This window comes from Antedon mediterranea, chromosome 2 (genome assembly GCF_964355755.1).
Source record: "Antedon mediterranea chromosome 2, ecAntMedi1.1, whole genome shotgun sequence".
NCBI classification, from domain to species: domain Eukaryota; kingdom Metazoa; phylum Echinodermata; class Crinoidea; order Comatulida; family Antedonidae; genus Antedon; species Antedon mediterranea.
This window is the reverse complement of record NC_092671.1, coordinates 17,080,286-17,107,610: the sequence shown is the minus strand read 5'-3', so window position 1 is coordinate 17,107,610 and position 27,325 is coordinate 17,080,286. Positions and strand designations below refer to the sequence as shown.

The 27,325-nt window shown below is 31.8% G+C and overlaps 1 protein-coding gene across 3 annotated transcripts; it reads left to right on the top strand.

Annotated features, from left to right (window-relative positions):
• LOC140040604 (islet cell autoantigen 1-like) lies at window positions 1–25,127 on the top strand. Of its 3 annotated transcripts, none has more exons than XM_072086658.1 (12): window positions 1–64; window positions 2,392–2,537; window positions 7,110–7,296; window positions 8,223–8,295; window positions 8,839–8,962; window positions 10,027–10,225; window positions 13,746–13,970; window positions 15,268–15,393; window positions 19,161–19,267; window positions 19,893–20,062; window positions 22,404–22,658; window positions 24,591–25,127. In XM_072086658.1, exons 2-12 carry the CDS (start codon window positions 2,521–2,523, stop codon window positions 24,845–24,847), a joined length of 1,740 nt encoding a protein of 579 aa, XP_071942759.1. In that variant the 5' UTR covers window positions 1–64; window positions 2,392–2,520; the 3' UTR covers window positions 24,848–25,127. The 3 variants fall into 3 exon arrangements, with proteins under 3 accessions (XP_071942759.1, XP_071942758.1, XP_071942760.1); XM_072086657.1 differs by having other exon boundaries at window positions 19,893–20,170; XM_072086659.1 differs by lacking the exon at window positions 15,268–15,393 and having other exon boundaries at window positions 19,893–20,170.
• The last annotated feature ends 2,198 nt before the right edge of the window (window positions 25,128–27,325 follow it).

Genomic DNA, 27,325 nt, shown 5'->3' with positions numbered 1-27,325 from the left:
TTTGTAATTTTTATTGAGACGTAATCAAACATGGCGATTTAATTTATAAAAACAGTTAAAAAAGGCAGGTATTTTGTCTTTTTATCTCAATATAATGTAGTTGTTTATACGTAAAGTAAAATAAAAATCTTAAATAAAAGATTTTAATATATCTTTCTAATAACTAGGCCTAGCCTAGGCCAACTCTTACTTCGCGGAAAAGGCGTAGGCGTAGCCCAGCCTTCTCCGGCCACCTTTAGCTGCTATCTATTCTAGCCCTATAATAATAGCATAAAGGCTGACAGTAGGCCTAGCTAGCCTAGAAAAACTGGTGAGGGGCAGGCATAGGTTTAAGCTCAATCCTTTTAATTAGCTACTAACTCATATCATAAACGCGGTCAGTTCCCCTGGCTGGTTATTCCACACATGATTTGTTTTGTCTTGCTTCTTTTATTTTTTTAATGATTTTTATTGAACAAGAGTTCGACTAGGCTAGGCCAGGTTTACTCACAATTATGACTGATAGCAATCTATTTTTTAGAGGTTAAATTTGATCAAAGTTTGATTGATGTCTGTTCTCTAACTGCAAGTCCAGGAACTGTCTGAATTTTTGATAATTTATTGGAATATGATTTGTTATTTTTTCCAATTTACAACACTTAAAGCATACATTTTAGTAGATCGTTGCAATCTCATTTATTGACCCTTTTTGTTGTATTCGATTGCGAACTTTTGTAATCAACATAAATATTTGCTGAGTACTTTTTCTATTCGAATCGTAAATTGTAAACGAATTTATGCTCAACAGAAAATCATTCAAATAGAAAACTTGAAACAACGTAAGCTGTATACTGCATGCATGCTTGTAAACTAATCTTAATCCACAGTTAATCCAGTGTCTAAATTATGTAAGTTTGCCTGTGTTTAGATACCATATTGCTGTAATACTAAAAAATACTGGCCTACAGTATAATAATTTACATTATGAGTTTTAACTTTGACCTACTGTAATTTGCTTATGCGAAGATTCCATAATATTCGTTCTGTTACACATTTGGGGTGTTTAAATAAAGTGATATGTGTTTTATAAATAAAATTGTCTAGAAAGGTGTAATATATAAAAAAAATAAACAATGCATTTAAATAGGCTAGAATTGCATTTGTAGCATTTTATAATAATGTGTCCTATCCGTTTGTCTCTACAACATTGCTGACCAGTTGATATGATTTAGTACTATTAAGAAATACATTTACAACTCTCCTAATACCAGACACCTTTATGTCGTCCTGTGTTTTGTTTTCCGTAAATTCTGATATTTGAAATGTGTTTTTAATGGTAATAGAAAGGTTTTGGGAGAGTTTCTGGTTTTCAGAGAGTCGGTATTGGGAGATTTTTCTATATAATTATTCAAAATAATGTATCCAGAGTCCAGATACATCTTCAACAACATTTCAAAAGTGGTTGTACTGTGCACACAAAATCCTATTATCTCTTTCCAGCCTGTCCGTGTCCCATGCTCTTATACTGATTTGTGGTTTAAACTTTGATTCAACAACCACAATAGTTTGGATGACCTTAATAGAACCTTTTCTTTGGTTCTTAAAACTTATATTTATATAGCTGTAAACTTTAAGACCCTTTTTTACAATTATATTTTTTTACAATGTCCTTGGGTCAACAGTGCTAATAACTCCTTTATTGAAAGTTACTCAGGTGAATCTTGGATGTAGATAGTTTTTATTTATATCTAATTTAACTGCATACACTAGTGTATAGTTTCCACATAAATAGTTTAAATTAAGTTTGCATATGGCGGTAAGTACAAGGAAATATATTTAAATAAGTTTATGCGGAAAGTGTCTGTCCACACTTACTTTATTTTTGGGTTTTTAGTTATTAAAATTTAGTATAAAATGTTTTGATATATTTATAATAGTTTGACTGCACTAGGCTTTTATCCAATGACCAAAATGTAGTGAAAATAAAATTACTATTAATTACATCCTTATTTTACATATACAGTCGACTCCGCCTAAGTCGAATCTAATGGGACCGGTATAAAAAATAAAAATCGTCTCTCTGAAATTAAAGTTAAAGAAAAAAGCTTATTTTATGCTTATAAAATGTATATCAAAGCCGATAAATTTAAGTGTGCCGAATCGTCACGGGCCGAATAGTCCTGGGCCGAATCGTCCCCAGGCCGAATCGTCCCGGGCCGAATCGTCTCAGGGCCGAATAAAATTTCCTGCATGCCTTCAACATGCAAATGTTCTTCATTCTTAAATACTTTAATTATTAGAGCTACCACTGAATCTCAAAAGCAAGAATAAAGCTATTATCTTGAAAAGAACAGTAAAGTAGGCCTATATACTGTGTTATTGATCAAAAATACATGTTTTTAATTTGTATAGGGGTGTGTAGATTCTGCTGATTATCAACAGGTAAGCAGCAGGCCTAGGAATATAGTGACAAGAGTACTTGACCTACCCAAGAGGCTACGTAATCAACAACCAGAAAGAGCAGTAGAAATAGGCAAAGACATGGCGGCATCAAACAGGTGAGTTACAGTCAGACATATCTATAATGTGGTAACTAGAAATCTGGTAGTAATAATGCGCTTGTCAAGTGTATGACCACTATACGACTCCCGGGAGAGGTGCGTCATTTACAAACAATTATTGACGCGATACGTCACATCAATGATCCATGGTGTGTCAATGTCCGTCAATTACCACCCACCATATCATGGTTTTGACGTCATTGTATTTAAAAAGAATGTCCCACATCGGACATATGACACACGTTTGCCAGGGGTCATACAATTGACAAGTGCATAATAGACCTACTATAGATTTGTTGCTTGCTGGTCTCCTTTGGTATATATTACAGTAGTTTCAACTTTTTCTGTATACTGTAGATATTTAACAGTACCATTAAAATAAACAGGTGCTCTGTCATACATCATATATAAATATATTTTATATTTATAAAAGTATATTTACCATAAACAAAGTGAATTCATTATTTCAATGGTGGAAATCCTGTTCAAAAGACAAACATACAGTATATTTCGGTGTATAAGTAGGTATCCCAATGAAAGCGCACAGAGGGGTATCACTTTTGAAATATTGACGAAATTCGAAAAAGTAGTATGACTTTGATGTTAAATAAATCGTATTCAATCTTAATTAATACTTACAAAATTTATATTGTTTGAAAGTACTTGTTTTAATCTATGTATAAGTGTGTTTATAATTAAAATTAATGAATTAGTTGCCGAGAAAATGCGATTTTAAAACGGTTCTAAAATCCCGTCGAGCCGATTTCCGCGCGTTGAAAACCTCATCGGAAAATCCCCATCAGTTTTCAAAACACGATCGCACGATTACCATTGGAGCTAGCGGATTAATTTTTGTTGTATGTTATCAGGCTTTAAATAAGCTTTAATTTGATATGAAAATCGTCTTCTATAAATAGGTTTTTCGTAACGAAAAGTCAATTTTTGTGACAAAAATCCAATTTTGATTCACCGTTTATGGAAAAATATTATGGATTTTGGTATTAAATTATAGCTAAATCTACATTGAAATCGATAAAACATAGTTTACAAACGTATTGTGCATGGTAATTGTGCGAACTACATTTTAAAATGGTGCATGAGGCGTAAATCCCGTTCAAAATTTTAAAGATCCAACCATTATAATCCGGTGAATATTGTAGTGAGTAAAATATTGTACTCTAAAATACGCGCGTGTTTGTTGTGGCGTTTTCCGTTAAATACATTAATGCACCCTATCAGCGAATGGTACGTTCCATATTTTGAACACGTTGTTTAGTTTTCCTCGCTCGAGTTCGACCGGCTCGACGCGAGATGTGTGACAGCAGCGATGTCGGAGATTGACATGTCCTTTTCCGTCGTAGAATATCTGGTTTTACACATTAATTTAACAACTTAAAATTGATGTAATGTGCGGAAGATTTATTATGCAAGTATACAATGCAAATGCGTTAGGTTAAAATGTACCGAGGAAATTTATTAAGCTAATTTACCAACGTTACATTTGACTCTGTATACGGCGGCCGAAAGTCATTAACTGCGACCGAAATACTTTAACGGGAGCGACTACTGATCGCGAGTAAGCCGTGACTTGGCCTAAACTTTAGCTCCGTATTTCAATTTAATAACGTAATAATACGAAAAGAAAACAATTTTTATAATGTTATATATACTATTCAGGTAAACAATTAATTGTTTTAATTAACATTGATTATTTTAAATGAGTTTATTTTGACCCATATTGTGCGTTTGCCTTAAAAGAGCATATCTTACTTAGCAGCCCGGCTTAGATTTGGTGTCATAATCATATGGGCCTAAAATCTTGTTTTACATATTCAAAAGTTATATATAATAGTATTTATGATTGAAATTATAAATATAAGGTATATTAAAATATTCTAATAATTATACTTACCGAAAATTAGTGTAAAAGAAAGGAAACAGTACACACCGTTTTTAACATACTTTTTCATTTTTTTTTTATAATTTTAAATTTCACCATTAAAAAAATTTTTTTTTTTCATATACACATCTAAAATATATTTATTAATGAAATATACACTACATTCTAACAAGTACAAAAAAAATTAAAGGAATTAGTACAGTAGTTCAAAAGTTACAGATCATTGAAAAATTGCAGTTTTTTCATTTTTTAGGGAATTCCAGCAAAAATGGGCGTTAAATGCTTTCCTACCACTTTGCGGACCAATAATTTAAAAAATAGGTTTCGTTGAGGCTCCAAAAAAAATAGAGTTGTACAACTCTGTGATATCTATAGGTTTAACAAAATTCAAAACTTTTAACTAATTATTGTAAAAGTTATAACCTTTTAAAAATGCTTCCAATTTCAACTGCAAAAAACACCATTTTTAGGCAAAAAATCGTATATTTTTTTACCACTTTAAATAACCATAACTTTAGAACGGGTAATCGGATTTCAATCATTTAAATTGCAAAATGCTAATTACATTAAGTTCTTTATGGTTAACTGAAACAAAATGTAAACAAATTAATCTGAATTTTTTCATTGGGATACCTAGTATAAGTCGCACTTTTGATACGCAAATTTGACCTCTAAATTAAAGGTGCACCGAACATAAATGCCTCACCACACAGATTGTACATAGGCCTAGGCCTCCCTATCGTCACCTCGTTTGCTAGGCCTGAGTAGACTAGGCCTAGCTACAGTAACTAACCTGACGGCAACCTGCTTCTGCGTAGTTTTCAAGGCATTTTAGCATGATGTTATACTAAATATGATGAAAAGATTTGTTCATTATGGAGCTGTTTTAGGCGCTCCGATAAAATTTCATTTGTAAACGTTTATGTACGATTGGAATAGTATTTATTTATACAGTAGTTATACGCACGATCGCCGACCGCCGTACCCCCAACACAAGCCCTTCTTGGCGGCCACATGGTGTACGGTATTCGACTAGTATATTCTCCAGGTGATTATAGCATGGACCTAGCGTACACACTTCTTGGATACATAACTAATCGAATACGATTGTCCGTGAAAACGTGCGCCCTCTCGAAATGATCGAGCGAGGCTAGCCCACACACGTACGTGTTACACACACGGTCATGCACTCGATGTTGCGGGTGCGAATTCAAACTCATGAATAACAAGTTAGAAACAACTTGTTGAGGCTGAGCGGGCCGAGCCTAAGTAAGAAAAAACCTAAATAAAGGACGCCGTTGTAGATATAACAAAATATATTATTACAATAATATTGATTATGTCCAATTTAAAAAAACATTGTTTTGATGAATTATAAGGTGCGTCTTATACATCGATGATATAAAAAATACCGATATTTTACTCTCAGTTAGGGGGTGCGTCTTATACACAGATGCGACTTATACACCGAAATATACGGTACACAAGATGCGTCATAAACAATGTCTTTGTGAGGGAGTGTTTTTCTTTTCTTTTACAGAGGTCTAGACAAGATCATCATGTGACTTTTATAGTCCTTCGTCTGTAACTATTGTATTCCTTGGTCTTAGTATAGTTCAAAAGATTGAAATCTAAGGCTCTGTTTACACTACTAAAAATATTCGAGCACATCACACTTTTTTTTTCAAACTAGTTTGATAGTGCAGACGGAGCTTAAAGGCTTCCTTGGAATATTTCTATTGCTGAACCAGATAAACCATGGTCCTTTGTTAGCACTATTTTTTTCCCTGTTGTACAATTTCATTGAATTGTGTTGAAAGTAGATATATAATAATTTGTTTTATGGTCTGGTAAGTTTTAATATTAAGGTGCAATAGTTATCCAGAGTCAAAGTTGGAATTCATGTCAGAGGTGATGATGATGTGTTATATAATGTAAAATTATAAATTTGTGTACACACACTAACACTGTTTTATTATGTACCAATGCAACAGACTCGAGGAAGATTTCTCCAGGCAAGTGGTGATATTAAATTTATTTGGTGTTGGAGTCTTAATGTAATTACTTGGTAGTCAATGTTGCTTAGTGGTGTTGGTCTAGTAGTACAATAGTTGAATAATTCATGTTTCTGTGTTCACAATGTTTATACATCCATAGATTTCATTCATTCATGTTGATTGCATTGTATGGCATATTCTCACTAAATGGTGATCTGTATTGTTTGATACAAGTTGTTAGATTCCAAATCTTACCAATTCCCCCAAATTCACAAAATAAAAATGTTATAATGTTAAATTGTTTAATTACCGTATTCATTCTAACTCCAAATATTACTGAGTACAATCCTATGCTCAGATATATATTTAAACTAGGCAAAGTTGAAACACATTACTATTGTTATGTATCCCACCCCCTAATTCTACCAAAATACACATCATACACAGGCCCCCTGGGACTATACTCATCATATACAGTAATCGTACACTACTCCTATTCATAATAATTTGTGCCTGTTCCTAATGATAAGCGTGGCTTATTGTTTAAAAAAATAAATGTTGTAAAGAGTTCCTATTCAATTAGACTTCAACATAAAGCTGGAAACATGAGTTTGATACTCTCTGATTTATTATTTTTCTAAATACCCATTTTCATTTTGTCTTTATTTATAGCTATGAAGGGAGTTATGCATACTCGTCATATGATCGTTTTGTTGCACAAGAGAAGAACTCGAAATCTGTAGCAAGCAAAGTACAGAAGCAGTATTGGAAGACAAAACAAGCAATGATAAAGAAGCTTGGTAAAAAAGAGGATGAGTTTGTAGTAGCTGGAGATGCAGAATTAGATGCTAAACTTGATGTAAGCCTTTATAACTTGCAGTAATCAAGCTTATGATTTAAAATGCTTAATATATAGTTGGTAGAAATACAAACCAACTTCTTTATGCTATACCTGTTCAGGTGACATTTTCGCATGAAACATACAACAAGGGGAAATATTTTAAAACTATGACCAGCCCTTATTCATGAGACACTCCTATCAATACAGATACAGATCATTTATTGTCATGCAAACCAGGATAGTACAGTATGAAATTTGTCTTCTTGTTGCGAAAAAGAATACACTCAATTAGTAGAAAAAATTTACAACACTTGCAAAATATCAAAACTTTAAAGGTTGAAAGGAATTCCTAAATCGAGTTGTTTTAAAACGCATCATTCTTAATCTACCAGACTATTAACTATAAACTCCCCATGCAAGGGATGCGTATCATCAGTGATAATAGATTTAACTTTCTTATTTACAAGATCATAGCACATGTTTTCTAAGGGGTTTAAGTTTATGATTTTGCTAGCTGTCTTCACTACCCTATTCAGTCTATTGTAATTGGCTTTGGTAATACTGTTACCCCAAACAATGCAGCAAAAACAGAGTACAGATTCATAAAACAGTTTCATAAAAACATTACATACATTAAACTTATTCATTTTTCTTAAACGATAAAGACATTGGTTACATTTGGCAGCTAATTTATCAGTATTGGGGTTCCAGTTTAATTTATTATCAATCATGTTGCCCAGATACTTATATTGTGTTACAACTTCAGCTTGGTGGGTCCTCAAGGTTTCTCATTAATAGAGGCTGTATTGTTGCCGCCAGTGTGAACCAAATAAATATTCATTTCATTCAACCTGTTAGTGGCGGTTTCATCGCTGTTGGTTGACAACTGAATAAAATAAAAAAAATTAAAAAAATAAATTCATATATTGTTTGATTGTTTACAGTTTTTCAGCACAATTCAGAAAACATGTATGGATTTGTTGAGAGTTATTGAAAGGTACCAAGATAACATATGCTGTAAGTTTATTTTAATATCAATTGAATGTCAATAGAGACTATTTTTGTTTTTCAGTGTGTGTTTGAATATGTAAATTGTAGCAATTCTATTTATTGTAAATTCTATTATAGTATAATATAATTTGTCAATAAATAATATAAATAACAGATTTACTAAAAACCCAGTCATATGCAATTATTTTTGTCTAGGAGAAAACAAAGTTTTTAATATGTAGTTTAAAACCTTCCTTATATAATTCCAGTTTATTTCAATATCCTATGTGTATAGATGCAATATCAAAGGAACAAACACTTTCTCTTAAGCTCTGTAAACACTATCAAACGTTATGTGTTAAATATATGATGTCATATCACTACTATACTACCATATTTGGGCATATCGCTACCATATTTGGGCATATCGCTACCATATTTGGGCATATCGCTACCATATTTGGGCACATTACTATTTTTTCGTCAAACTAGTTTGATAGTGTAGACAGAGCTTTATAGTATGCATTTTAAAAGTAAATTTATACTAATATATATACTTAATATTCAAAGCTCTTTCCCAAGAAGAAAATGCAATGGGACGCTTCTTGAAATCTCATAGCGGACACAACAAGACAAGAGCAGGGAAGATGATGGCTGCTGTTGGTAAAGCACAAAGCTCAGCATCTGAACAAAGGTAGCCTGACTGCCTGCCACCTATAGTATAGTATGTAAATAACCTGCGACTTGCAGCCTGCTGGGCTGAATTGCCACATACCACATACTCCTCTAAGAGTCCCTTTGTGTCGAGTGCTGCCACCAAACAGTGCCTGTTCGTCTGTCCACAACGACAGGTGCTGAATGGACCAGTACACAGGGGTAACCCCCCCTACTCTTCCGAAAGATGTACTGGGTTCTTTAAAGTGCACACGAGCCAGATGTGTACACATTTACTTATAGAAATGTTTTTGTGTAAATATCGTATCACCTGATATCATAATATGATATGATGATGAGGACAAGACAATAATAGTGATCATAGCAATATTTTGTTTTGCGATGGACGGTAATGTAACAGACTGTGACAATTGTGAATACACTTTCCACTTGTCTTGATCTTGTGTCTACAGTACCGTCCTGAAACGGGAATTCTGTGTGTAATGTGCAAAGCTCTAAGTTTCCGAATCCTCTCTGAAATATTTATATGTAATTATGTTGCCTTTTGCAATCGTTGGATCAATTACTGAACATAGAAATAGTACAGTTTTCTTAGCACGAAACCGTATTTAGTTCCAGCTCAACAAAGAAGGCTCGCTACTCTATAGAACAGTGAAAATGTCAGTCAACTAGTGTTTTACATTTACATGTATGTCACTATTATAATTGAGTCAAATGGCTGAGCGGTTATGGCAGGGGCACCGTATACAGTACCTAAAGAGCCAACAATATTGGCATCGGTTCGAGATCGACTCGTGATCGACTAGTTTTCATGATGGAACAGGTCTTCTCGGATAAGGACTATAAACCGTAGGTCCAGTGTACACAGTTAGCCTTGTGCACTTTAAAGAACCCAGTTCATCATTTGAGATTAGTAGAGGGTTACCCTGGTGTCCTGGTTGACAAAATAACCCCTGTGTCAGGGTGATTACCACCTATCTGATAGGACAGTGATTAAGTTTTTGGTAATCCTTGGCCATGTGTCTAAAGGCATAAAATTAATAAAATAATTTTTAAAACATTATTCCTGTTTCTACTTTGTAGATTATCTTTGCGTGCGCCGCTAGTGAGATTATACCAGGAAGTGGAGACGTTTCGATATCGTGCTATTTCAGACACATTAATGACAATCAACAGAATGGAAGGAGCTAGGGTTGATTATCGTGCCGCCTTGCTCTGGATGAAGGATGCTTCCAAGGAATTAGATCCTGATACACATAAACAACTAGAAAAATTTAGGAAGGTATGCTTGAGGTCTCTTTTGATATACACATAATAATAGTAATTCTTATATAGTGCATTATTATAAGCAAGCTCTCACTATGCTGCACATTATTACCCGGCCATTTTTTAAATCAAACACGTATGGAAACATACTCCCATAATGCAGCTAGTAATCAGGGTAGAGAGAGAGAGAAATGTAAGTAAAGTATTTTGCCTAAGGATACAAGCAATGCGGCGAGAGTTGAATTCGAACCAGAATATCATGACCAGTAATCCAACGTCCAGCACACTGCGTGACATGCCCTCATAAATACAGCTAGACAATTTAAAAAGGTAAGTAATACCCCTTTCACATTAAACGCTCTCAATAAACTCTGGAGAAGCGCCCAAGTGTCTCCGTACCGCTAGTGCACTTCACATGAAATAGAAATCCCAGATATAACGCATTCACATGAATCCTTTACCACTGGAGTTTTGCTATAGAAAAATCTTAAATACTAGTACTCTATATGTAGATATTGATGATAAATAGAAATACAATAAATGTTTCGATCAAGAGTGACCTTCTAGCCCAAAACAACACCTGATGTTTAGAGTTGTTTTGAAATTCAGAGTTACAAAAGACCAGTGTTGATGTCGCTGTGTGTGTAAACTTCAGAGTTTAGCTAGGTGAGGTCCCTTCGGTTATACATATACACAGCTAGTAAAGTTTAGAAAGATGATTAAATCAAAGTTGTTCCAAATAATTTCTAAATATGAAGTGAGCCCTCTATCAGTATTGTAATAGGGTCCAACATATTGATTTTTCATAAATTATCTTTTATATTTAAAAAATGTTTTTACTTATATTAGTATATTAGGCATTCACAATTATTATTAAGTTAGAAAGTTGCCATAAAACAACGCCATATACATGCCTGCATTCGCGTGCTCAAGGTAGTGTTTACCAACCAACCGACATAGTGCGCTGTAGTAGAATTGATTTTCAATATTTCATTGGTGTATTAATAAATGTATTTTTTAAAATGAATAATTTAACAAATTAATAAATAGAATTAGATCAATATTGTAGTTTATAACAGTAACACGTTTTTCACAATAACATATATTATTTTTAATATTTATTTTGTATACAGTTATATTATTCAGTGAAAACTATCTAGCAAAGTAAATAATACTGTTATTTTGAGTATATTTGTATATAAGTTAAACATTGACTGTTCTATTCAAAGACAGTTATAGACTGCCTACAGGTTATATTTTTCATTGCACCAGCCTACCACATCAAAAAATTGTTTCAAAATGCTTACAAAAGTTTACGGTACCTTGCCAAGTACCCCGATTTTTAAAATAGGAGAAAATATGCATGACATGTGATACAAAATTCAACAAATCAAATTTCAAGGATATACTTACTGTAGTAGAATCATTTTATTTTGAGTAAAAAGTCGAACATTGAAATTATCAACCTGGTTTTCATTGGATTGACGGTAGAAAAATACATTAAGGCATTAAAGTTTTACGTATTTGTCAAATCTAGAACTATACTCGAACTCCCTGCATACATTTGCATTCATGGCTTACAGTTTGCTGATGGGCTTACCCACTCAACCGTGACTTCAACGTGGTCATTTTTAGTTAGTGCATCATCAACAGTATTGTTTTACTGTAATTAAATTTCTGTACAGTTGTAGACAAAAATTGATTGTCTTTTTATAATTTCTTTTAATGATGAAAACGGAAACTTAAAATGCGTAAAACACTCCCTAGGAAGGTTTAAAAATATATTCTTTGCCCACTTGACCATTTTATTATGACATCATCATGAAAATAGAGGAGGAAAACAACACCTTTTGAAACAAAACGACTACATTGAGCGACTGTTGTCAAGAGTAACTTGCAAATTAGACCCATGTGATGTTTCAAATTAACAAACTAAGCTAAGATGGGTATTAAGATTCAGACATATATATTGTAGTTTTGTGTAAATTGCGTTCAAGATTGAAATCGTTAGTGGATCAAATATCTGACAAGATAGAGTGGTCGTATCACTTGGGTTTTTTAAGTACGCCTCTGCGGTATCAATGATAATAAAGAATTCTTAATTTTGTAGACAGCGTGTGTGTTTAATACATTGACTTTTAATGGTTGAGAGATACTGATAGTAAAAGCGTAAAAAATAGTAAAAAATGTGTTATGTTTTAAAGAAAACTATTCTGATTCAAATATTTAATTCAAATTCAAAAGTTGTATTCACAATCCATTAAAACTAAAGTTATTCATTATAAAAGCAAATCATTATGGGAACTACATGTTCAATACAAAAAACCCTTTGTTTTATTTTCAATAATTTTTCCCATTTAATTATTCAATACCCAATTTGAAAATTTTGTTTAGCCAAAATACAATGACTGTAAAGAAAAGATTCAGTGAAAATAATCCATCAGAAAATTGTATAAATTATTTTAACTAAAACTTCAACCAAGAATTTGATTAATATGTACAGGGTATTCTTCACCATGCAAATTGTTAAAACTGTGTAAATTGAAGCCAATATGATATATTTTGGATCCAGTTGAAAATGAAATACAAGATTCATTACATTGAATTTGAAAGTTTAGATTATCTCAAACACACTCAAAGTGCAACTTTATCTATGTGTAAATTTATTTAAACTATGAAATAAAATATGTATTCACAAATCATAAATTTGAATTTAAAGTAAAATTTATTATAAAAGTTTTGAAAATGTGTCAAATTAAGAAAATAAATCTACCTATGGTAATTGTAAAATCTGTGAGTGAGAATTGAATGTGTTGGGTCCTTTCAGATGTGAGGCTGCATAAAGTATATTTTAAAATAAGACCTCTTTTGGGACCTAAGTTTAGTGGTCTTGAGTAGCTTTGGTCGCTAATTAGGATCTAAACTAAAGATTTAGAGGTAAATTAAATGCCAGAATAACCTTGCTCACTGGCGCTTCTATTTAGAGGGGAATTAAATGCCAGGATGGTTACCTTGCACTTCTATTTAGAGGGGAATTAAATGCCAGAATGGTTACCTTGCTCAATGGCACTTCTATTTCTAAAAGGGGAATTAAATGCCAGAATGGTTACCTTGCTCACTAGCACTTCTATTTCTAAAAGAGGAATTAAATGTCAGAATGGTTACCTTGCACTTCTATTTAGAGGGAAATTAAATGTCAGAAATGGTTACCTTGCTCCCTGAAGAGTGAGAGTAAATGTAATTCGGTTGATTTGTCTATCCTTGTGTCCATTTGTGTGTACAGTACTTCAACATTTATTTTATTAATGTAAAAGTATGTTGTACATTTGTATATAATTTATGTATATCACTGTTGTTTGAGTTAAAAATACTGTTTTCTGACAAAGCATCCAATGAACACAATAAACACTACCTCTATGTATTATTTAAAGCCTGACTTACCTAAATATTGATGCTTCTACATCAACCTTTAAAGCGCTTTTTCTGTCGTCGCAAGTTTTTACATTAAGTTTTGCATCATATTTTATTTTTTTCAGGTGCAAGCTCAAGTAAGAATAACAAAGATGAAGTTTGACAAACTTAAAACCGATGTCTGTCAGAAAATAGATCTTCTAGGAGCCAGTCGTTGCAATATGTTCTCGCATACGCTTGTCGCGTATCAGAATGCGATTCTTCATTTCTGGGAGCGGACATCACGTACGATGTCTGCCGTACAAGAAAGCTTCAAGGGCTACCAGCATTATGAATTTAATATGCTTAAAGTGAGTAAAGTTCTAGCATGTTTTAGCTTTTTTTAAATTTCTACTAAAAATTAAATATCCTGGTTTTAGCATAATGTCATTGGTTGTAAGTATGGTTGTGTTAAAAAAAAATAAGTATGTTAAATTTATACTTAGTATTTTGTATTTTTTTAAACTTTTATCAGCATTTATAAATTATTAATTAAATGATTCTTTTAATGAAATTTTAGAATAATTTATGAATATTATAATTATAAATATAATATATAACTTGTAAATGTGAATACTAATTATTTGTTTTGCTGTAACTCATTTGCATGAATTTTATGCATTTTTCTTGATGCATGTTTGTGCATGACATCAGGCTGCATGTTTGTGGGTAGGCTTTTTAATTTTTATTTGTTAGGTTACAAATCACAAAACTTTCGATAGCTAAACTACATTTTTATTTTTTATAATTTACTGATTTTTGGTTTTCTAAATGACATTTTTTTTGTTAATGCACATGTTAATTTTTGTTTGGTATTTTGAATTCTACTTTGAATGATATAAACTTTCCTCAACTGAAAAAATATTCCTTATATATATATATGTATATATTATATATAATGCCATATATTATTTTCTCTTTTAATACTATTTAGCAAAGTTAGAAATCATTGAAAGTATTGAGAATTTAATATTAATTTCTATTTAAGAATAACTTTAAAGTACATTGGAAGCAGTTGTTTAATAACATGAATTAATCTAAATACACAAATAATGACATGTTATAATGACAGTAATGATATCTTATTGAATTTAATTACATAAAGTTCAATAACATTTCACTTAGTATTCCTATTTCTGTTGAGAGAGATCACGTATGATTTGGAAGAAATCAGATCTAGAAAAGGTATATCTATATTTAAGACATCAGATCTAGAAAACTAAGTAATCTTATGCATTAGTTTATAGATCTTAGTTTTCTAGATATCCTTTTAAATACAATTTATTTCATAAATAATTGATTCAAAGCCGTGGTCGATCTACGTACTGTTGTACTGCACTTGGATATTCTTAGGACCAGTCTTTTTTAACAGAGAATTGCAGTTATAGTTGTACATTTAGGAGATGGTCCTATAAATACATGGATTATTTAGTACAAAAATAAACAGATAAAATGTTAATATGTAAATGTTTAGCTAATCGTTACATGTATTTTAAAGCTATTTTTATTACCATTACCCTTTCCCTGCTTTGCCGTATTTCATGACTGTTTTACGTTGCTGTTATTTGATTGCGTGTGAGTTCTGTCTATTGCTCTCCCTTCCTTCAGGATTTAACGGAAACTAGTAAACAACTGGCAAAATTGTCAGGTGCAAAAGATTTACTTCCAGAGGACGACGAGGATGAGGAGAAAGGCGCCAAGGGCAAACGAAGAAATAGGAGAAACAGGCATAAAGTAAATAAAATTCAGTGGCGGATCCAGCATTGGGAAAAAATGGCGTTTAAGAATTACATCAGCACTTGTAAAGTGGAGAGTGCATGTTCAATGCTTTACAGAATACCTGTATAGTATAAACACCAAACTTCAAATTAATGCTCCTGGATCCGCTTCTGATATGTCTTAATTATTTTGTGTTTTTTGCTACCATGTTGCTTTTATACTAACACCCCACAAACTAACCATTTTTTTTTTTCTTCATGGCTATAATTGTTTGTTTAACATCATACAAATAATAGATAATGTATGTAGTTTAAGAATCAAAGCATGTCTAATTAGATTTTTGCTATTGTTCTGATCTTGTTGTTGTGAAGGAGATATCGCGTTGTACAACTTTTTTCCATATGGGAGAACATTTTTTTTCCATACATGAAAACATTTTTTAAATGTACACGATCTAAATAGTACGTGCTATTGCATGCCATGTGACCCACAATAGTGATGACAGGAATTTATTCAAGCGTTATAATATGATGTCTTGCATGCTGGTGAGTATTTGTAATTGAACAAGAGGGAAGAAGAATAAGCATGTGGTATGCATGTCATCATACAATTCCAAATTACTGTAGTCTATTTGTTTATAATGTACAAAACTGCTTGAAATCGTACTTTGGTGTTGAATATGGACAGGGTGGGTGGATGGGGACAGATGTGTGAGTCGATATGGGTATTAGAGGAAAATATGTAGGTGGTTGGATTTTTAGGTTTGGGGAGAGTTGGGTTTATTCATACATGTAATTGTATACATTACTGTTTATCAACATATTATTTTTCTGCATACATTACTTTTCATATTATGTCATTTAAATAAACAGGACCAAAGGTTGTCACACATAATTTCATTTTCATTTACAAATGAAGCATAAGATTTCACCGTAACCAATTTCCGAGTTATGTTTCCACACGCACATGAGATATTACCTTTACGTATTACATGAACACATAAGTGTTTACTCAATTACGCATTTGCATTTTTCCATCGCTATGGATTGCCAAAGCTAGAGACTTTGAGACTCAACTTAGAACTATGTATTTAATGTATATTTTTCTACTGTTAGGCACATAGATTTAACAGATTTAATAGTGTAAAGCTTGGTTTCCATAAAATCGCTACACGACAGAGCGTAGCGATTCTATGGAAACGCTAGAATTTATCGGGGATCTAGTACGCGAGCGCTAAATATTCTTTGGTACGCATATATGATTCATCGCCGGCAAAGTTGAACATGGTTGAACTTTGCCGATTTGACTGCGATGAATCGGGAAGCCTTCCCGATTGCGTCGTACAGTAGCAGGGTGACTATTTACATAATTTGCGGTGGGATTATATTTGGATTGCATAAGCATTTGTACTTAGCCTAAATTATGGAGTGGGATTATATTTGGTTATATGGATTATGGTATTATATAAAATAATAATAATAATAATAGTTCATTTTTATATAGCGCATATAAGCAAGCTCTCAATGCGCTGAACATTATTACTCCGGTCATTGGATCAAACACGTATGAATAATAATAGTAATAATAATACAGCTAGTAAATCAGCAGAAACTTGTGTCTTTATCTAACGGGTACCCATTTAATACACCTAGGTGTCAAAATCAATTAAAACTCCAGTGTAGATTTCTTCTTTGTTAATGAACACACAATGTTCCTAGCCACTAAAATGTTGTAGGTAGAATACATTGGTTTTGAATAAGCCTTTCTGCTTAATATTGAGGTGTAAATATAAGCTATTTTTATGAATAACTTTCAAGTTTATGATGAATGAGAAATTGATCACACACACTATAAAAAGTAGTCTAGGACCTCCATCAGTCCAAAAGAATCAAAGCTCACAACAGAAGCAATTTTTTGTAATTAAAGGGGGGGGGGGGTTGGAGGGGGAGAGGACGCTTTTAAAATGGCTACTTATTAGAAAGGGAGGTTGTTTAAGCAGTGCTATAATTGTTGACAATAAGTACGTCATTTGACTGAAACTGTAAAAGCTAAGTAGCACCAATACTGTATACAATTAAGTCCATCTGACCATTTCCCGTAACGATATCCACTCAAATGTTAATATTAAATTGATGTATTATCAGAATCCCCAAGCAGTAATTAACTGCACAAAGTGATTGTCGAATACATCAGTGGGCTATGGACTTCCATGCCTGTTGATTAATGATATCATTTTGTGTAATAGCAAACTAGTTATACACGCAAATCTTGAATCTTAGTCAATAAATATTTGATCATGGTTCTAAACATTCCTGCGTTGTTGTTTTTTTAAATGAAATAAATATTAACATAAATTATGATACCTACGTGTAAAACAAAAACAACACTGCATTTTTATCTTAACGGTACATTTTTAAACAAATAACTATCTTGAAATATAAATTCAATTCTGTATAGTTTGAGGGCAAAACATTTGTTTATGGTTTATTAAAAGTGAAATAATTATTAGGATGAACATACCTAGTGTAAACAAAATACCATACTACATTTTTATCTTAACGGTACATTCTTAAACAAAATGAAATATAGATTAAATTCTCTATAGGTTGACGGAAAAAAACATGTCTATGGTTTTATTAAAAGTGAAGTAAAAAATATATGGCCTATGGCATATAGAGCTAGATATTTAGGATAATCATTTTTAGAGTTCACTTAGGACAAATATTTATGACCTAATCAATTCAAAAGATTTAACAGTAGATCCCATTAAATCCAGCACTCATTTGGCCTACATCTACAAATCTATAATATAGTATCAAAGAACTTATAACCAAGAATCTCCTGTTCGTCCAAAGCGCGTAACAATTTCGAAAGGCATTGTGGGATAGAATAGAGCTAATGGGTGGTGCCATTGTGAGCCATGGAGTAGGGCGTCCGCATCAAATTAGAAAGTCAAAATCATAGAGGGGATCTGCTACTACTCTAGGGGGGATAGAGTAATTTACTGAGGAGTAGGGCGCCCGCATCAAATTAGAAAGTCAAAATCATAGAGGGGATCTGCTAATACTCTAGGGGGGGGGGGTAGAGTAATTGACTTCCTAGTTTGGAGGGGGCGCTGCTCCATGCTGTGAAATGGCGTCGCCCAGTTTGACCTTTTAACCCTGTACTTCCGATACTGTGTTTTGAATGCAAATTGAAGAACAGGAGATTCTTGTGTTATAAGTTCTTTGATAGTATTAGTACTGTACATGTATAGTATTTTTGTTAGTTGATCAGTTAGCCTAGTTAATAGATGTTAAAATAGGAAAAATAATAATATATATATATATATATATTGTATCAATAATCTCTATTAGAAAAACTGTTGTTTGTGATAACCTCAAATTGTTATTAATTATGTAAAATTATATGAATTTGCTTGTTCCTAATTAATACATTTGGGACTGATAGTGGGACTGACCTATCTAAATTTATCACTTTGTTTTATATATCATTTTCTATTGGTGGTATCAATGTATCTTAAGCTCTGTCTTTATGTGATGTGCCCAAATATGGTAGTGATATGACATCAGTATGCATACATTTTGGTAGTGTAGACAGGAGTTTCATGATTGAGCAATTTATTTATATTTTTTTAAAAGAGTATATTCTTAAAGCACATATTTTTTATAAATATATATTAATCGATTTTTTATTACTATATTCATAACATTTACATGTATAATATTTTTGTGGAAATTATATGTAACAAATTCTAATATAAATGTGTGATTGTTTTAAAGGAGTTAGCAGAAAATGGGAAAAAGTCATCAGATGATAAAGAAGAACAAAACAATGAAGCAGAAGAAGTAAAAGAAGAGGAAGGAAATGAAGAAAATGAAAGGGACAGGTACTGAAAAACTGTGTAAAATAATGGAATGTGATTTCTGTAATAATTGACATATATTGTCACGCTGGCAAAAAATATCGTTTAAAATATTGTTTTGTTGTCACATAATAGTTATTGAAGTTGACCAAAAAATTTGGATTAAAAAAAATAATAATTTACATAAAAAAAATTGTAATATAAAGCAAAAAATAGTGAAATTGTCTTTCAGACAATTGTTTTTGAATAAAATCATTTTTTTTTTTTTTCTAGGGAAGTGAATAACTTTATTAAAACTGAAATATGGTTTATTCACAAATTGATTTATTAATCTTCATTTTTCATGTTTTTTTTGAGAATATATTTTTTGTTTCTTTTTACAGTGTACAAACTGGTTTCATTAAATCAGCTTAACTTGTTGCAGTTGAAATAATGCAGTAGGAATTAACTAAAAAATTAATTCATTCAGTTTAGATTTTGTGTTTTGAAACATTAATTTGTACCATTGGATTTGTACAAGTTACGTCCGTACATTATTGACAGACATTAGAATGGAATATAATAAACAGTCATTTGTAATAATAATAATGTGTTTTTTTTTATAAATACTAAAGAATAATATAAATTTATGATTTACATTTTTTCTTAGGCTAATATCATTTGAAGACGAGCTTCGTGAACTTCAGAAACATCTACCAAACATACAGCAAAAGGGTGAGTTTGAAGACGTGCTGGGCAGGTTTAATTCTACCGAACAAAGCAACGGACAAGACAATCTCCCCGTGTTAGAAAATCCAGACAATTCCAGAAATGATAACGGTGAGATGAGCGCCTATTTGAGTATTTTAGGAGGAAATAACGATGTGTCCCTATTGGATTTAGATTTGTCATCAGTTACCATGGATACCCCAAGCGTATTTAGCTCAGGTGTGAAGATTCGTAACTAATTATTTTAATTGCGAATTCTTTTTTATTATTTTTCTTGAGCGGTATCCTTATCATCTACTTATATCTCTCTATATTGATTTTCATTGTAATTGAGGTTATTAATTTTTTCCTAACGATGTTGGTGATGGGCTATGAAAATGTTTTCATTTCACTAATTAATGCCTTCTTGTATCTATCTAGTGATGATAACTAACTCATAATATTTATCTTCCTCATTTACTTTATTTGTATAATATTGTTGTAGTCCACCTAGTTTTCTTAATTATAACTTACTATCCCTCTTTAGAGGACATCTTTAGGACTCAATTGTTCCCTATAGAGCTGTCCCCTGAATAGGGTTGAAGCATACATTACCCACCCCTCTTCAGTTTCACAGGAAAGTGTCACCTTAATGCCTGAATTGGACTGTCCCAAACAGCAGCGCAGATCTGCGCCACACGCCCTTACATGTCCTTAAATATCTCATGCAACATGGAAAGACCAATTAAGAGGACTTAATTGACTGTTGTAAGAAGATTAACAAGTTATGGAAAGACGTGAATCACATTAAAATGCAAATTAATAGTACTTGAATACTTTAATAATTGTGTAGTTAAAGATAATTCTATTGATCTCTTTTTTGACCGTTATAATTGTTTTTGTAATAAAATTAGTAAAATTGTATAATTTTGTATTGTTAGATTTTAAGATTTATATATATATTTATATGTTATAGTTTATTCCATTCTGTAAGGGGCGGGTTTCCCGCTGTTGAATGAGTTTGAATAAAATAAAATAAAATAAAATAAAATTTATACACACCGGTAAATTGTCAGTCACAAAAGGTGAAAACAATTAGTACAAGTACATTTACAAAGAATTCAATCAATGTGGGAAATGTAAGTTGTCTCACAGGGGTAATACATTAAAAAAAATATATATAATGACAAATTTTGCCGGAAGTATACAATAATAAACTATATGTAGGATACAAGAATTAATGCACCACTCAAGTTTTCTATTGTATGACGAAAACTGGATGGCATCTTTATTTACAATTCTATTATAGGTTTTAGTGACAATAGTTTCCAAAGAAAGACACTGACATACGCTGACTGATATAGTAGAGGAAAAAAATTATCAAACATAAAAAGAGATTTTGTTTAGTAAAATTGTAATCTTAATTCAATTACCACATTTGACAAAAGTATAATCCAGCCCTTTGTATATATTGTAGTTCCAGTTGAGGCCTGACAGTGAAGTAAAATAGGGTTAAAACCTGAAAGACTTACAATCATCCTTTTTTCAAATGTCATAGACGAGTCCTATGATTTTATACCTGGCTAAACACTTAGTTTACTTTAGAGAAAAGTAGGCTTTTAGTAGACCTATAACATTACTTAACCTCACACTAATCTACATTGTTTATTCTACTTCAATCATTTAATGTTTATAATCAATGCACTTACATTTTATTCTATAAAGTTTGTACATTATTCTTTTCTATGGGATTCTAATGAATCAAGAATTTTAATATCAAAATGTTGTCATTGATGTTGTCATCACTGTTCATGTTGTCATCATTGTTCATGTTATCATTTTATGTTGTCATCATTGTTCATGTTATCATTGTTCATGTTGTCATTGTTTATGTTTTCATTGTTCATATTGTCGTCATTGTTCATGTCATCACTGTTCATGTTATCATTTTTCATGTTGTCACCATTGTTCAAGTTGTCATCATTGTTCATGTTATCGTTCATGTTGTCATTATTGTTCATGTTGTCATTGTTCATTTTGTCATTGTTCATGTTGTCGTCATTGTTCATGTCATTTTTCATGTTATCATTTTTCATGTTGTCACCATTGTTCAAGTTGTCATCATTGTTCATGTTATCGTTCATGTTGTCATTATTGTTCATGTTGTCATTGTTCATTTTGTCATTGTTCATGTTATCGTCATTGTTCATGTCATTTTTCATGTTGTCACCATTGTTCAAGTTGTCATCATTGTTCATGTTATCGTTCATGTTATCGTTCATGTTGTCATTATTGTTCATGTTATCATTCATGTTGTATTCATTGTTCATGTTGTATTCATTGTTCATGTTGTATTCATTGTTCTTGTTGTATTCATTGTTCTTGTTATTGTTCATGTTGTTTTGTTTATGATGTTTCAAATTAGGAATAATGTAAACAAAAACATAATATTATATTGTTCATTTTTTTCCAGGTGACCTTTTAATGGAGGATCAAATGGGTAAAACCGAGAAAGAGCGCAACGACATGGAACTACTTAATGAGATTCTTAATACGCCATCAATACCAATGTTCGGTGAAAGTTCTGGACAAAGCGATAGTCTGTCATACTTTGGTGATTTTGGTTTGATAATAGGAGAGGAGGGAATATCAGAATCAGCAGCTCAATTTCTACCGTCAATGCTTCTAGACGTGAATCAAAGTATGGACCAAATGTCATTACAATCAGGTGTGTTGATGATGCCTAAATTACTGAAGACGGAAATGCTTTATTTATCATCATAAAATAACAATAGAAATTCATATTATAGATTAGCAAATAAAAAACAGATAATATATAAAATACAAAAAAAAATATTATAGAATACACACACATAATTGCACGAAACTTAAGTTGTAAAATGCAGTTACAATTTGGAAGTTAAAATGCAATAAAAATGCATATTAAGCTTAAAAGTTAAAAATTTAAAAAAAGTTGTTTAAAAAGTTTCATTTACATTGTCTAAAGCCTGCGGTGCACGCTGTAGTTATTGGCTGAGCCAACTGGCACGAATAACTTTTTGGTCCCTAAAAAATTTGCTAAAAAACTGTGATTGTGTTCTATTGGACGCATACTAAATTTCTGATTGGATAATTACTAATACTACGGTATATGGCGCGAGCTGACATATTATAATAAATTAGAACGCATGTGCAGTGGAATTTTTTAGTGAGCTGTTTGTTAGCTTACATTCGGCGTACACTTGAAGAAAATGACACGCATGACGACAAATATTAAACATGATAGATATTTTCCTCACGTGGCCGATTCCTCACAAATTGTCCGGCGCACACTGTGAGCAAAGTGTTATTCGTGCCAGTTGGCTCAGCCGATAGCTATAGTGTGCGCCGGGCTGTATATTATAATACATTTAATCGATAATGACAAGAATTAATAATTTGGATGGCATTTGCAACAAAAGCATCTGTTTGTCTTAGAAATCATAAGAGAGAAAAAAAATTATTATTAAATGATAATATACTAATTACTACAGTACTTATTATGTTATTACTATCAGTATAATTAATTTAGTATATTAAATTAGGTTGAATTAGAATATTATGTTGTTGATTCTTAGAATAAAAAATAATTAGAAACTTAGAAACAATTCTGAACACTAATTGTACTATAAATTTACCCTTCACCAGTGTGAAGATGCATTTGTAAACATTGTTCATGATAATTGAATATCAATATTCTGAATCTATTAGCGGCATAATTTAAGCACTGAAAGTGTTATTTAGGCGTTTGACAACAACATGCCTGTGCCTTGAAGGTCAGTTGTGTGATTATCTTGCCCAATTAGCACTAATCATTCTCATCTCCCATCATCACTCTTGCATTAAGTTCGACGGGTGTAAGCATTGGTTGCGATCCCTCCAGGGAGATCAATTAAGTTACATCGCAATTGCTTTAGTTCAATTTGCATGAAACTAATCTGGTTTTATCTAAGTGTGCCTTGCTGTTCTAACACACCATGATACCACTATCTGTGGATTCAATCGCTATGACGTTTCCTTGATTTTGACACCTGCAATAGAACGAAATAACTTGTTGACTATTGTATTTTATGTGATACAAACCTCTATTTTTTCAATTTGAAAAAACTTACATATATACATTTTGAAAATACGCCGAAGGTTTTACAATTTTTTAATTAGTTTATATCAGCTGCTGCGTTTACAGATTTTTTGCGAGAGCTTTTCGGCGTAACAACAAAACATGTATGCACAAATGTTTTTTTTTATCAAACTGAAGTTTATTTTAATTTTGTTTTGCTGTTGGTAGTTCGGCAACATTATTCACGATATCACCTTAAACACTTCGGTGTCAATAAAGGACTTCTGAAGGTTGGAAAAACTCTCGAAAAAATCCTTAAAGCAGCAGCTTACTTAAAAAACTTATCTTAATATTAGTGATAGTAAGAAATGAGTTGATATAATATAAAGAATTTTTATAAAACGTGTACAGATATGAACATTGGCAAAATGTTGTAGTGTTCTTTACACAGTTTAAAGAAAACAATAAAACCTATTATTTATGTTGTTTCTGTTTTGAAACCATATGAAATATAGCTTTCAAAAGAATATTTTCTAATTATACTTAATATATATCTTCTAGGCCCAGAAACAACACCATCTCATCCTGGCCTCCAACCGACAGACGTACCAGTCTCCCAGCAGAATATACCAACATCTGAAGCACCAATCACCGGACCCGCAGGGCCTAGCAACAAAATGGATTCTAGCAAGTCAAAAGTGTTTGACAAGAGCAGTAAAACAGATATGTCTGCCTGGTTTGACCTTTTTGCTGACCTTGATCCCTTAGCTAATCCAGATGCGATAGGAAAAGACGGTGATCAAAATCAAGGAATATGAATACAATTAATTGTTAACTAGTTTATTATTTATGATTATTAACAGTTTTCCCTAATAGGCTGTTAAAATTAATAGCATATTGAGATAGAGTATAGTAGACGACTTATGAAATATGTACAATTCTTGGTATAATGTGTGTTCAAGCTACAACATTATAGTGTACTTAAAATTAATTGGTTCTTGTCTTGTCTTTTCTAGAGATTCTACTTAATGGCAGAATTTCTTGATGCTATTTTAGTCCTTCCGTATGAGAGTCCTATTCAGACAACGTACTACATATTGACAGTATAATTTATTTATTTTTTTACATTCAGTCAATATCGTATGTCAAACTTAAATAGGTTGTGTACTGAAATGTAACTTTATTCTATTTATTTATTTATTTATCATTTGATTTATGTTTTATTTCATAATATAATAATTCTGTCACAAATACATATTTCATCGCAATACTACCAACGTTGAGATGCAAATTAGTTTGATACTCTCATCTGTTTTAGCTTTATTTTATTTATTTTATGTCCTTAGGCACATATGGCCAAGGGTTACCTATAGTAAATAAATCACTATCCTATCAGATAAGTGGTAATCCCCCTAATACATTTTTATGTATTATTTTGTAAACCAGTTTTACCGGAGTAACCCCCTACTCGTCTCGAATGAAAAACTGGGTTCTTTAAAGTGCACACAAGCTATAACTGTGTACATTGGATCTACGGTTTATAGTCTTTGTCGGAGAAGACTTGTGCCACCACCACAACTAGAAGCAAGTCGGCCTTGAACCCATGCAAATATTGCTCCCTCTTTTTCATTGTTCGCTCTTTAAGTACGGTAAACGGCGCCCCTGCCTTAGCCCCTCAGCCATTTGAATCGTTCGCTTTAGACATCCAAACTGGAGTATAAATTGGTACTATAAATAATGTCTCGGATAGTTTAGGCTATTATTCCCAAATCATATTACAACATTTTAACGAATGAGAATTGTTTTTTTGAATACATAACTTTCACAAATGTTCCTATTTTCTTTCATATTGTTCTTATTATCTTTCTATACGTATAAGTATACTGATTTTATAGAATTATTTTGGTAATTTATTCTGTTGATTGTTCTTGTTGGTTTAGTTCCATATATTTGTAATGAAATAATGTTTTGGTAATTCTATTCATATTCATATTCTGTGTTTTATAGAGAATTTTAAAATAATGTTTGTCTTTTATTTATTTAATTTGTTTCTAGGTTAGCAAGTATAGTTATTGTCATTGATTGCAAGGTAGCTATGGTTTATAAATTCAAGATAGTGCTTAAACATGTTTATTGAAAACACAAGGTATTGGTAGCTACTTCATTTTAGTGCCTAAGGATTTACAATTTGACATACAACGTAGCTAATTATTTATATTAGTGCTGTATTTGTTTAGGTTTACCTTCCATTTTTTGTTTGATGGATAATCATATGAATATTCATTAGGTATAATACCAACAATTAACAAGATATTTATATAGTACCAAATGTTTATTATTACACACCCCTCCCCACCCCACCCCTCTCTATTTTCTCTAAATGAAGAGCTAAAAAGTGTTGCTTTTTTTAGAAGTTCAAACAACAACTATTGATATATGCAGTGTTACTGAAATCCTTACAATTAATACAGGCTTAATATTCCATGCTTACTTAGGAACTACTAATGAATGGCCAGGTTAAGATTAATAACCTGGTTATTAGCCATTTATGCTAAATTCGTTAAAGAAGTATTTTTTTCTCTTTTTTTAGGTCAAATCATCACTAATTATTGGCTATTTGTCACTAAATCTATATTAATTACCTTCTTTGACTAATATTGCATCGCATTATTATAGTACTTGTTGACTAATATCCTCTTCTTTTACATATTGCACTCTTGTAATTAATTTGCTTCACTCAGACAAGTCTACTTATTATTTTCATCTCATAATATTTATTAAATGCACTTTAAAACCTTGTTCTACAAACAGTTTATACAGTTTGTTTCAAAATAGTTTCAAAATACATTTCACCTTGATTAACACTTTTTCCACTTAATTAAATTTGAGATTTGATTTGGTATCCATTCATAGTTAGGCTAATGTATAACAACCTTAACTTTTTCCTATCTTAAGTAAATACCACTTAAGAGAAATCCTTAAATATTAATGACTTAAGTGAAATACTTAGTATTTAAGGGAAGTATCTCATTGATTGGTGAATACGGCCAGCGGATCTTTTATAATCTTGTTTTCAATATACAATTAGATTAAGTTGTATTTAAACACTTTTGATCGCTAAGGTTGTTTTCATCCACCTGTCATCAACATTTAATGAATGACGTAGAATTACATCACATGAAATAATGTGCCTGAAACAAGCACACAGTGAGAGCATCGATCGTAATGTTCAGAGAAATTCAATAATAAAGCCTAAGAGAATAGTAAGGTAAAATTTTAATTTAAGTGCCACACAT